The sequence below is a fragment of the Sinohyriopsis cumingii genome, chromosome 19 (genome assembly GCF_028554795.1).
Source record: "Sinohyriopsis cumingii isolate HCF-2022 chromosome 19, ASM2855479v2, whole genome shotgun sequence".
NCBI classification, from domain to species: domain Eukaryota; kingdom Metazoa; phylum Mollusca; class Bivalvia; order Unionida; family Unionidae; genus Sinohyriopsis; species Sinohyriopsis cumingii.
Window position 1 is genome coordinate 68,778,835 of NC_142979.1, and position 14,532 is coordinate 68,793,366.

The 14,532-nt window shown below is 38.6% G+C and overlaps 1 protein-coding gene across 2 annotated transcripts in view; it reads right to left on the bottom strand.

Moving 5' to 3' along the window:
• Positions 1 to 7,987: 7,987 nt before the first annotated feature.
• LOC149775901 (sodium/calcium exchanger regulatory protein 1-like) overlaps positions 7,988 to 14,532 on the bottom strand; it is a 74,723-nt gene continuing 68,178 nt past the window's right edge. For both annotated transcript variants that reach the window (XM_089943780.1, XM_089943779.1), the window contains exon 4: positions 7,988 to 8,108. In XM_089943780.1, coding sequence (XP_089799906.1) covers positions 8,052 to 8,108 — 57 coding nt within the window. In that variant the 3' untranslated portion in view covers positions 7,988 to 8,051. The remainder of the gene's footprint in view (positions 8,109 to 14,532) is intronic.

The window sequence follows — 14,532 nt, forward strand, 5'->3', positions numbered from 1 at the left end:
TGTGGGTGTGGTGTGGAGAACGTGTGCCTAAAACGCAAATCGTCTTTTTCTGCCAAATCTTCGTGGTGTATTGTGTCATCGGGGCAGCCATCGCCAATTTGAGTTTGCAACAAGGAGACAAACAATTGTGGACCATTTTATCGAGCAGTTGCATCGGTTACCTGCTTCCCAATCCCTCCCTGAAATTCTCTTCGAACGGGAACCACGGGAACCTTGTGTCCAGTGCCAGTGCCAGTCACCACTCCAATAACAACAACCACAACCAGAACCCCATTTTGGGCGGAGACACGCCTCTGACGTCCAGTAATAACCCCTAGGACACCCACAGAACTCTGGAATTATGAGTCACGAAAACCAATTTTACTTAACCTTACCCAGTGACAGTTCCATGGAGGTGTTTCCCAACAACACGTTGTGCTGTTACACGGCCAAATTACCTCAAGCCATCCCCTTAGATCACGAAGCCCATTGGGAAGTGGCTTTACTGGAAATCATTCACCCGACCCAAGTCCTCAATGTCCTTCCCAATCAAAATAAATTTGATGTGGAAGTTCATGACGAACAAATACAACGCCACTTGGATGACAACGTCAAATATGACAAGAAAACCCGTACACAAAAGTACACCACCTATCACTTGTTCATTCCCCCAGGCTATTATTTTAGTGGTCAACATTTGGTCAGCACCATAGCCACCAGGTTTAATGGCGTGTTTCTTAAAGCTTTGGAAAGTGTCAAAAAAAGTGTCACCCTGGAATACCACAAAACAGCTCGTCGCTTCCTGATGAAATTTCCTGAGGGGGGTAAAATCATGTCTTTCTTATTTTGTCCTGAATTGTTTGACATGTTGGGCGGAGACATGAACATGAGAATGACCATGATGAAGAAAAACGAATTACCCATCATTTACGACAACGAGTCTTTTAGCAAGTTATTTCGTAGCCCGGTAGAACTGAACCAAGGACTGAATTTGATGTTCGTGTATTCCGATGTGGTGGAGTACAACGTGGTGGGACACACCTTCGTACCGTTACTGCGTGTCATTCCTTTCAAAGTGGATTCTGCCGCGAACGCTGACGAGGAAGGTGGAAACACTTACCGCGTTCACAGCGAATTTGTCCATCCTCACTATTTGCCTGTCAGCAAGTCGTATTTGGACACGGTCAACATTACTATAAAAGGAGATTTGGGACAAAATATTCCATTCACCAAAGGAAAAGTCACGGTGAAACTCCATTTTCGAAAACGGTTCTCTCACGACTCGTAAGTCACGTATCCAGTGTACCGAGGGGTTGCTCGACAGCGAGGACACGGTTTAGGAGATATGTTAAAATCGGCCTTTCGTTCGGTGGCCCCGGTGTTGAAACCGATGGTGACACGCGGATTGCACGCCTTGAAAGATGCGGCACTGACGCAAGGCAAAGAATTTCTCCAAAATGTCATCATCGACAAACAAAACCCTAAAGAAGCCTTCATGAGGGCAGGCAAAAATGTCTTGCTACAAACGGGCAAAGACATTTTAGGCCGACGAGACACACCTATAAATGCCCTGCACGCTACCGAGTCAGGCATTCAGCAAGGACAAGGCAGAAAGAGACGACGAAGAAAACACCCTTTCACCAGACTTCAAGCGAGAAAGGCCAAGAAAAGAAGAACCGTTCGAGACTTAGACGTTTTCGATTATTGAGAAAGAGACAAAAAAATGATGCACCGAGAGTCTTGCGCTTGTTCCAAGACGGAACTGGATCTGTTTGCCATGCCCCCCACCATGATGACGATGCAAGAATCCCAATGGGTGGAATTTCACCCCGTCTCCTCATTGACCGATTCCGCTCCCATCGAGTTTGAAATCAAAGGACAGCCCGAAGATTACATCGATCTGAATAGCAGTTACTTGTACTTGAAAGTCAAAGTTCAAGATAAGACTGGAGGTGATATAGACACTGAGCCAGTAGCTCCCGTCAACAATTTCATGCATTCCTTGTTCAGTGGAGTGGACTTGTACTTGAACAACAAATTGGTCAGTAGCAGCATGGATACTTACCCTTATCGAGCGTACCTGGAAAATCTCTTGACGTACGGAATAGAGGCCAAGAACACTCATCTCAATGCCTCTGTGCTATGGGAAGCTGACGAAGCAGGCCAGTTTGAAAATTTCGAAGCTGATGAAAAGAAAGACAACAATGATGGATTTGTAGAACGAAGAAAGAGAATCATGGGACCCAACAAAAGTTTAGAACTGATGGATCGTTTGCATTTGGACATGTGGTTGCAAGAGAAATATTTGCTAAACGGGGTGAATGTCCGCCTGAGACTGAATCGGAGCAGTACCGCTTTCCATTTATTGGCTGATACTGACGATAATTACAAAACCAAAATCGAAGAAGCCAGACTCTACGTACGCCGCGTGGAAGTGTTACCTAAAGTGGGTAACGACATCAGTCAAACATTGAGCAGAACGACCGCCAAGTATCCCATACGACGCGTGGAAGTGAAAACCTTCACCATTCCCAAGGGACAGCGATCCATGATCGAAGATCAGCTATCCAAACGTTTGATCGTTGGTATCGTCGAAAATGAAGCCTTCAACGGAGCTATCGCTAAAAATCCTTTCTACTTTCAACACTTTGGCGTGTCCAAGATCGAAGTCAGTCACGATGGCAAGACCTTGTGTACCCGACCTTTCGAACCTGACTTTACCAAGAAGAATTACTTGAGATCGTACTTGTCCCTGTACGAAGCCACCGGACCGTTAGGAACCAACACCAGTCATGGTATTACGTACGACGATTATGTAGGAGGCTATGCTTTGTGGGCTTTCGATTTCACTCCAGACCAAGGCAGCGACGAGGGACATTTCCACCCAATAAAATCCGGCCAGATTCGTGTGGAAATTCAGTTTGCAAACCGAGACCCTGATGTAACGGTGAACGTCATCCTGTATGCAGAATTCGATAATACCATAGTAATCAACAGTTTGAGAGAAGTCATTCTAGATTATTAGAAGCCATGGAAGACTGTTATCCCTCTTTACCTAGTGGAGAAACTTTAAAGATAGAATGTGAGGAGACCGTGGAAAAAGAAGAAGAAGTGATCATGATGAAATCGAGATGGCCAGAACAAGAAGCCCATTTAGTCTGCTGTTTTGCCAAACACTTGGTGGAAAAAATGACGGAATTGATCAAGAAAAATTGTTATGGATGTCAAAACGATCATCCCAGTCAAATTCAACACGATAAATGCCTGATGTTGAGTCAAGAAGAAAAATTGGACGAGTATCTGGACGAAGCTTGGAGTCTCATCTCGAACAAAGACGTGTTGCATCAGTGGTATAAAGACTTGCGTGAACATTCTTGTCCACCATTAACCACTCAAGAGATCCATCGTATCGAAGCTCTCCTGAATCAGAGTGAGGAAACAGAACGAATAACCGTTTATTCGTCAGACATTTTCAAGCAAAAAGTCAGGATCGAATTGACGACTTATTGTTACCTGTGAAGAAGAAAAAAAGCACACACACAAAACATGGATACCTGGGAACTTTATTACCTTTTGAACCACAGTTCGTATACGGCTTCTTGGAATCCTGTCGTCTGTGCTAAAGATGAACTCCCTCATCGCAAACCTAAAGACCATCAAGCTTACGTGATCAACACGGACGACAGTCATCTCCCAGGAACCCACTGGGTAGCCGTCTACTTTCCTCAAGAAGGATGTGTGGAATATTTCGATTCGTACGGATTGCCCCCTTTGGAAGACGATATCATTGACTTTATGAGAAGAAATGCTCAGACTACCCGATTCAATAACGTGAAATTACAAGGCACAGATTCCTTGGTGTGTGGACAGTACTGTGTGTATTTTCTGCATCATCGCAGCCTAGGTTATTCCTTAGAACATTTAGTGACTCATTTTGATCCTCGTTCTTCTTCTATAAAAGATGTGAAAGTAGATCGATGGTTTTGTGACCATTATGCTTATCTTTTGTCTCAAGCAAGGAAACGTAGTGTCCATCAATGGCCTAATGATTTCCAACAGTGGAAATCACAATTTCATTCACAACGTTGTCAGCCCTGTTTAAAGTAGACTGTGAATTGAGAAAGAAATATTTGCCATTAGAAAAAATGTTTGATGTTATCATGTTGGATTATTGTTAAAAATGTTAGAGTTGTTGTTTAGTGTTCAGTGATTATTGAATAAAAAATGTTGTGTTTTGAAAAAAATGCCTTTGTGGTTTGTTTAGCTATAAGAATGTTGGATTCATGCTCTTTCATTTCTTACTATCCCTCTCATGACACTCACTGAACGTTGCGGCTCGAAAACCGTGTGGGGGATGTTTTCCTTCACGTCCGCGCTTTGACTTTAAGAACCGGGGTTGTTTCCAGTCTAACCATCCATTGTCGACTCATCCTCCTACGAAGATGTGCTCCAAACTAGCTAAGCTAAACGAAGCCTACGTGAATTTGCATAGGGTCAGACACAGTCTGATACCGAAGCCAGAAGAAATAGAGAATGTGAGAATGTTAAAAGTCACTGAAGACCTGATAGAAGAGCTCTTCAGAGAAGAAGTGAACAGGGAGAAAGAAGAATGGACAAAGAAGTACAGACTTCAGAGACAGCAGCAACAGCAGCAACAGCAGCAGCAACAACAGCAGCAGCAGCAGTAACCTGAACCTGACAGAGGTTTTGTCGATTGTCGTATCGACACCAAAGAGTTCTTCTTCTCTTTCCGAAGAAGCAGACCTATCGCCAGAAAGTCTATCCTCAGAGGACATCGCATTCTTAGAAACTAAAAAAAGATTGCCATAGCAAACAAAAAAACAGCCCTTTTCAGGGCTACCCCAATACTCTAGAAAAGAAATAACGATCAATTTGCCAATGTGTGTAGGTAGAGTAGTGTGAATATAAACACTGACTCTTTTTTAAAAAATGTGAGGGTATGTGTTTGTGTGTTTGTGTTTGTAAGTGCTCAAGTACGTTGGTGTGGATAGTAGATTAAAATAATGTCTTTTTTGGTGTTTGAGGTGTATATTTGGGGTTAGATTGGATTGCTTTGCGTATGTAAATAGTCTATTGAAGTGATTTATAAAAAGTTTTAAAATAGTGATGGGTAGCATAAAAAAGTGAGTGAGTGTTTCTTTTAGGTCCGTACGTTGTTTCTTTGGTCATGATCTAGGTAAGATCAATTTTATGTTTTTAGGGGATGTTTTCCATCACGTCCGCGCTTTCAGTATAAATTGAAACTCGCTCGGCAGTCTAGCTACCCTTGTTGATTGATCAACACCACCAGAAGAATGAACACCAGAACTGTGAAACTGTTAGAACTCCAGATGCACCTGGAATATGCCAGGCGCATACTAAATGAACTGGCCGCGGAGGCCATTGTCGAAGAAGCAAGAATGAAAGAGGAGGAGGAGGAGGAGGAGGAAAGAAGAAAAGAAGAGGAGGAGAGAAGAAACAAAGAAGAGGAGGAGGAAAAGGAGAGAAGAAGAAATTTCAGAATCCCAGAAACCGAAAATTGGGATTCTGAAGCCACATATCCTGCCTCTGCACTCCCAAGAAGAAAGGTGAAAGGAGACTGGGGAAGAAGATGCGTGTGTGGCGCCAGGCCAGGAAGGTGCAACCATTAGATAGATGCATCTGGAGTTCAAAAAAAAAAAACCAACAGCCCTTTTCAGGGCTACCCAATACTCTAGAAAAGAAATAACTATTAATTTGCCAATGTGTGTAGATAGAGTAGTGTGAATATAAACACTAACTCTTTTTTCATTGTGTGAGGGTATGTGTTTGTGTGTTTGTGTTTGTGATTGTAAGCGCTCACGTACGATTGTGTGGATAGTAAATTATGGATTTGTTTATTGTTTCTTAGCGTATGTGGAGAGTATAGTTTGGATTTTATTATATGAAATGAGAAAAGTGGGGATGTTTTCCTTCACGTCCGCGCGTTGTTTGATCATGATCTAGGTAAGATCAATTTTTATGTCTTGGGGGATGTTTTCCATCACGTCCGCGCTTTTCGTATAAGAACCCACGGTATTCGTCGTTCAAACCATTCTGCAAAGAATAAAAAAGAAGATGGCTTCGAACCACCTTGACAAAATGGAAAAATTGCAAAACGTCCTGGACAATTTAGGAATGATGGAGCAAATGTTGGTTAACCTAAACGAGGATCACTATTCTTATAGTCCCGATCGAGTGAAGATGGAGATAAACAATTTACGAAAAATGAAGGTAATCATCAGTGATCTGTTGAAAGAAATAAAGGAGGAGAAGGAGGATGAAGAGGAAAGGATAAGGATGAGAGCATGGAACGAAAAAATTGAAAAAGAAGAAGAAAATGAGAAGAGGAAGAAAGAAGAGGAGGAGAAGAAAGAAGAGAGGAGAAAAGAAAGAAAGAAAAGAAGAGAAAAAGTGTAGGACAGAAAATAAGAAGCTGGTGGAGAAATAGAAGAAATTAGAAGAAGAAAACCAAAGGCCCTTTTCAGGGCCAGCCATATTTCTCGAAAAGAGAATGACTTTTCAATTGCCTACCACTTTTTTTTTTAAAAAAAATTTTATTTTAAAAAAAAAAAAAAAACAAACAAAAAATCCCCTGTTCAATTCCCCTTGTCCCTAAAGTAGTTTTTTTTACTCCATGTTCAATTTCCCTTGTCCCTAGACAAGCCCAAACTCTATTCCCCATGTTAATTCCCATTGTCCCTAGAGTGGCCCAGGGTTTTTCTCCGTGTTAAATTTCCATTGTCCCTAGAGTGGCCCAGGGGGTTCTGTAATGCTAATTCCCATTGTCCCTAGGGTGGCCCCCCTTACTACTATTGTGTAAAGAATTTATATTTATTTTTTAATTACACTTTTGATCATTGTAAATGAGGAGTTCGCTATAAACTAAATGCTTAGTAATAAATAATTTAGAAATAAAATATTTTTTAATACAGAATAATATTTGGCATTCTATTTGAAAGTCATTAAATACTTTTCTACAATATTATTCTCAAATATTGAATTTTTACACTTTCGGCTATTGTGAATTTATTCGACATTTAATTATTTGCATTATATTCTAAAAGACAGAAATTACAGAATTGTATGAAGTTGCTAAGCTTTAAGGAATATTATAATTTTATTTGTATTTCTTATATCTGCAATGTAAAGTTTATGTAGATGTAATTGGATATCTAGAATGTAATTTCTTATATATTTTATTTAAATAAAGTTGGATTCACCAGAACCCCACTGCTCGTCTTTCTTACAGCGAACCGTACCTCTTGTTCAGCATTTCGCAAGATATAGGCGTATCTACGCCGTTAGGAGTGACACCCTTTTTAAGAGAGCGTGTTCTCTCTCTCTCTCATCTGATTGTTATCTTTAATCGGCCATTCACAACGATTCAGAAATTACTTTACAAAAAAAAATGTTTAATATGTAAAATGAAATAAATATAGTGTACCAATAATCAAGTGTAATTTCAGTAATTATGGTGAGCGAAAGTAAAGATGCACGAGCCAAACTAGCTGGAACCGGTTAAATCGTGTAATAATATGCGAAAGGAGGTTGGATTGGTTACGAGTAAATGTAACCTCTTTTGCTGTTGTCTGTCATTTTATATCATTCCTTTAAAATTGATGTCTATATTATCGCAAAAAGCCTTATCATGCAATATAAGTTTGTCGGAAAGGGTAGCCACTTCTAAACTTCCTGGCAACGGTAATGTGTGAAAATGGCTTTGTTTTAGCTATTTGATTCAGCCCTAAAATATTCTTATAATTACAAATTTTACATTATCGGATGTTCAAAGTACATGTATTCAGAAATTATTAGTATTCATTTTTGTCTTGACTTAAAGACAGGGTGTTACATCTGAGATCTCCCATTTCATGGCGGACTGAAAGATTCCATGCATGGCGTCCATCAAATATTACCCATGAATTTTAAAATTATGAACTAACTGATGAATGATAATGCGTTTTAGATTCAGTTTTAAGAATTTTAATATAAAAGTTCGCATTTTGTGTGCAAAAATTCTTGTGTTTTTAGTCCTCGCTTCTCCTGTGTTTTTAGTCGTCTTTTCTCTTGTATATCCTTTTGCATGTTACACCATTTGCAGTAAGCCACTGAAAAGCAGAGAAAAGCGGAACTTTATATCACAAAACTGTAAACAACAATTTGTGAACGGTGAAATTCAAAACATATGCTAAGCGACTATGATGCTACTATATTTGTTTGCTTGAAAAAGCTTGGTTTATGACAAAATAATAAGAAAGTATGTGAACTAAACAAGTTATTTTTCTTAAATGATTGAATGTTTACTACCTATAAGACAATCACAAATTAAAATTAAAGCTAATGAATATACCCGAGCTAATACATTTACAACGTCACTTGATATATTAAATTATTAGAAATGTATTCATGTTTTCTTTTTTTAAAGTGCGAACTGAGAGCTTATTTGTTTTTGACGTAAATTAATAACGCAGTATCAAAAATATTGTATTGATACAATGCACATAAGTATGGATTAAAGGTTGTGCCCGGATACAATTCAGTCTTTAGAGAAGCAGTCATTAAAAATTTAAAGACCATCGTCAAATGCAATACTTTCTTTTGATTTGCCATTTATACGTCAAAAAAAGGCAAATAATAAATTTTTAAAACATTTTAAATATTATTAAATATTTTAAACAGTATCTAATATGTCTCTATGTAGAATCGTGTACCTAGTATTTTTAGTTGATACATTTTCGCATTTTAGCGGTACAGGAACGTGATCGTGAATTAAATTCATTCAATGTGTACCATTTTACATTTTGTACCCTCAAGAGCTCTGGAATCACTCAAAAAAAACCACACACCCCACAAGATTTTAATACACGCATGTTTTGACGTAGTTGCAAAAGTTTTACCTCCGCCACCCACATCCCTCTATAAAATGTTATGCATACACACGAAACGGTTGCAACATCTTGATTGCAAAAGTTGAGCATAGTCAAAGCTCAGTGAGTTCTAGTAATATGTGCAACTGAATGAATCCAGAGAATTTATGAAAGAATACCTAAAACTATGAAATTCCATTATGGTTGCTTCCTTCGATATCGCGGGTTCTTCGGTATTGCGGCATCTGAGGTTTTCAAGAGTATTGCGCCACCTATCTTTTACTTGCGGACACAAGATGACCATACTTAACTAGTTCTGAATTACCAGTTTTATTTCAGGAAAATGTCTGAACTGCTGGCGAGTGCATTGTTAAAAAAATGCACCCATTAATGTCGCTTTTTTGAAGTACCATATGTTCTCAAATAAAATAAATGTCTTTTTAAATCGATACCACTGCTTGAAACTGGTTAACCAGTTTGTCGTCTGATATGTCCACTGATCTTATACATGATTACCATATTTGTCAAGAAGCGAGAGATCGAATCTGTGATAGCAAATACGAATCAAAATATGATGGATGTTAATGTTGTCTTCTAGTGGCTTTTGCATTTGACAGGAGTTGAGTTAAAAACTACCTTGTATACAATTTATTACTTTCGTTGTAAAATCTGGTTTTGTTTGAAAAGTGGTCGACAAGTAATTTTATGGTTATGAGTGCGTGACAACCTCACCGACAATCCTGGAGCCACCCCCGGTCATTAGTAGTTACGTATGACTTGTTTTAATTCTCTCAGAAAAGTTTCTCTTGTTGGAAGGTACAGGTGACAGAATGAGAGCCATTGAAGCGTCATCCCATTTTCGAATTTATTTACAATTTGCGCAGCATATACATCAAGATCATAACATTAGGACTACTGTAAGCCATCGTAAACATATATTTTCGGTATACCACGATATGAGAGTAACGCTCCTTGCATAACTTTAAATGTACATGGCATGGTGTCTGTTTATCGATCGTTTTCCACAATCATGTAATTGAGACTGGAAATGAAAAATATGTCAATGAAGAGCAAAGAACACTAAAAAGACATAAAAGATCTTGAAGGCCAATGTCTTTCTTTACTTATTCTCCGATCGCAAACTTTACGACTCACCATACAATAGTACTCCAGTAAACGGCATTACTTTTATTCAATGTAACTTTGCCTTGGGCGATACTATTGCAGAGAGAATTCCTGCAGACTTAGAAGTGGCATTTCTCCTCTCTTTACTTGACACTATCACGGCCGGATCAGGCTGGGGAGAGAGGGCCGGCCTCACCAAGCTATAAAAAAACCCAAAGCAATCGTACACACACATACATACTCACAAAGACACACTAACGTATACTTGTCGTCACATGAAATTCGACCATCGTTCCGTTCTTCCGCATGATTATTCTGTTTTATGTACACTTTGAATAAACAAACACAGACTTTTACTTTGGGGCCTTTTGTAATTTTGGACCCACCCACCCCCACACAAAAATAAAACCTCACCAAGCTAAAAAAAAAAAAAAAACCAAAGCAATCGTATACACACATACATACTAACGTACACTTGTCGTCACATGAAATTAGACCATAGTTTCGTTCTTCCGCATGATTATTCGGTATTATGTACACTTTGAATAAACAGACACAGACTTTTACTTTGGGCCCTTTTGTAATTTTGGACCCACCCACCCCCACACAAAAAATCCCCACCAACACATGACCTGATCTGTCTCTGACTATGGCTACAGCATTAAAGGATTTCAACTATGTTTTTGAATCGCCAGTCATCTGACACTGACGCATGTATTACTTCACTTACAGTGGTATTATTATCAACATTATTTAGAGCTTTGCGAAGCGGACGCCATTAGGATGTGTTTACATGTTCAATAAACTTTTCTTCATCGATATAAGGTCTATACATTTTTACATTTTTCGATTTAGCGCAAGACTTTTAAACTAAACTTGTATGCTAATACGGCTAACGCATGGTCAGGTGCAAGGTGCCAGAAGCAAAACAAAATCACTTTCTCTTAGTCTGAACGAGACTACTACGGTCTATCCCCCATATTGTATGGCATTTATTCTGCATTTGTCGTGTGGTATCCTACCTTCTTCACTGAGTTTGTAAAGTAATGAAGGAGGCATGGTACCATGCTGCTAATACACAGGGTCATATGATGATACTGGGTTCGCCCCGTTGTCCGTATACAAAAGCTACCAAATATGGCAATCGGAACACTCTGTCCTTTCCGTAAAGTCGAGAGAAGCCTTATGTGTAATTCACCGCCAAAGAGGTCTATATTCTAAACTACTTTGTTCACATGACACAGTAGGGCAGCGTACGGTGACAAACTCATAATCATAACCTTATCGACCTTTTTAATCGTAACATATGTCGTGCGTTCCTCCCGAGGCGAATGACCAAGCCATGCAAACCGATGCGTATTCGTACAACTACTAGATTATTTCGCGGCTTGACGGAAACGTTTGAGCGTTGTTCCGATTATCATCGACCGTCCTTGATTCGTGTGCCATGTTTCTCACGACCTCACGCGCTTGTTTTGAGATCCCGATATCATTAATTAAATCGATACCTTAAGTTGACAGCGACAGTAAATACTGATTAAGAAATATTTGACGACATAAAATTTCAATACGTACTACAATTCAAATAGCAGCAGAGAGGGTGAACATACCACTTAACGCGTCACGTACGTTTTTAAGACAAAAAAAAAATAGTGACCCTTCATAGAGGTCAATACCACGTCTACGATTATTGTTTGTCCCAAACAGAATTGTAGACAGGACCCTCTCTGCTGCTCAATAATCCTGGGAATCTTCATCTGAATCCTGGGAATCTTTTGTTTTGGTCCTCAAGTAATATTCAAGTTCTGATGGTGGTTTTTCTATTTTTTGGATTTATGTTCTTTCTTTTTCTGTAATATATCATTAAACTTCGATATCGATCTCCACCGCAACTTTTACAAATCTGATATAATCCTCTAACGCCGTTGTTACATCCAACACAACTTCGTGAACCAGCATGAGGATTTTTCTTTAAAATATAATTATGTTTCCTGCAATATTCTCCACGGCACCTTTTGTTGCATTTATTTGTTGTTCCTTGAATTAACCACGCACAGTTGTTCATTATATTAATGATATCTGTTTAATTAAATTTATTAATTTATCCAAATATTTTATCAAGACCTACACGATATCTTGTTCTAGGATCGTGCAAATTTATTGTTATAAATCCATGCGGAGTGGCTTGCGCTCGTGAAAAGAAATTTTTGAATTTAATTATATCCATGTCACCGCTGCACCAAGTTTGATGAATATTTCTCAGCGTGTGTGTGTCTACGCCATTAAACACAACTAAAATATTACAATTGTCCCTGATCACTTTTGGTATTTGTGTATATCGTTGAGTAACATAGATCACATCTGTATTTTTATGTCTACCACGAGAAAATATTCTGGCTGGATTTGATTGTTTATCCAGCATTACATCATCATACACAACTAAATTATTAATAAATCCGTCTAAAACATCAACGGACGGTGCTTCATCAATATCTGTTATAAACTCTATGACATCATTATCTTCGTCCAGTAATCTTGCATTTTCGTTAAAATCTTTTAATACTTCATAACATCGTTGATCATCAACGGATGGTGCTACTAAATATAATTGATCCCATTTCAACCATCTCATTATCAGATTAAGTAATAACTGCGTCTTACCCGATCCAGATGGTCCTATGATAATCATTCTGATGGAATTCGGTAGCGCAGGATGATGCTTAACAGGTTCTCGTTTTCTTGTCGCTGAGAAATCAATTATATCCATATATATTAAAACATGAATTTATATTGTTTACGCTGTAGAGTTAAAACTCCAACTACAGATTTAGCTACGATTATAACAAAAAATAAAAAAATAGCGTACGGTGGAAAATGTGCTGTATGTGGTAGAAAGAAATTTTCGTTTTTACCTAATAAGCGCGGTGGTGATGTTGCTAATTTGATGTCAAAGTTTCCAGGTGCTCCATGGGCTAAATACCCAGGAGAAAAACATCTACCAGGATATAATTATTGCGGTCCTGGTACTCGACTCGATATCAGACTTGATAATCAAGATCAACCAAAACCAGGCGAGGAACCAGTAAACGCTATTGATCGAGCTTGTCATGTTCATGATGTAGCTTATAAAAGTAAAAATCTACAAGACAGATATATTGCAGATGTGAAATTAATTCACGCGTTAAATTCCATAAAAAATAAAAATATCAGAGAATCATTAGCTAATTGGTTAGTAAGATCTGCGATGAAAGGTAAATTAGCGTTTGGGTCTGGTAATATATAATGGAATTAATTTATTATTCACCAAGAGGATATTGGAGAGGCAAAGCAGCAATTGGTAAACTCGCTGATGCAGCAGCGGTTAAACATTCTACTGCTAAAGCGTGGTTATCCAAACAGGCAATATGGCAAATTTATCTACCACCACCGAAACGAATTCAGTACGCGTATTTCGATGTTAGAGTTCCTAATGAAGTTCATCAAGCAGATATTCTGTTTTTACCACATGATACTGTGCGTGGAAAAACGTACAAGTACGCGTTAACTGTAGTTGATGTTGCAAGTAGATATAAAGAGGCAGAGCCGCTATCAACGAAAACATCATCTGAAGTAGCCGATGCGTTTGAACGAATTTATCAACGAGGTGGTCTGCGATGGCCACAGCTACTACAGGTTGATCCTGGTAAGGAATTTCTTGATCCAGTATCATCGTTGATGAAACAACATAATACCAAAATACGACGAGATAATGCTGCAATTCGCCGTGATCAGGCAATTGTTGAGCGATTTAATTGAACACTTGCTGAGCGGTTATTTGGATATCAATACGCTAAGGAATTTATTCAAAATAAAAGATCTCGCGAATGGGTTGCAAGATTACCAAGCGTGATAGCTGCATTAAATAATGAGATTACACGAACAACCAACATGAAACCCATTAATGCAATTACAAAAAAAATATACCAAAACAGCGAAAAGATACTGAAAAACAAAAAATATTGGGTGATGTTACCGTTAGATATTTATATGAACCGGGTGAACTTGAAGGTGGTAGCGCGAGAGCGACTGATCCTATTTGGAGTGTTACCACACACAAAATATTCACCGTGACAAGATCCTCAGGTAGACCTGCAATCTACAGATTAGATTCGGCTGCTCCTCAACGTGGATTTGTACGTGAACAACTACAAATAATCCCCTAGGATACACAACTACCACCGCGATCACTTAACTAGTACTAGTGCCAGCCCTCCGACGTCGATTACACTCAAGACAGGTCAACATGGTATTTTCTCGTGTATGACCGCGACTATTATCTTTTCTATCTACGGTAAATTGTCTTGAATCATTACTCGAATACCTCCACAGCATTATAAAATTGCAACTTGCGCAATGATTATTCTGCTGCTGTTTTAACTCAATAATAAATTCAACATCAAGATCAAAGTCACGTTTATTTTTTTTATCAGATTGTTTGTATCCGATTAATTTTTTTCTTATTATATCATCATCGATGATGTTAAATTTATCAACGATTTCA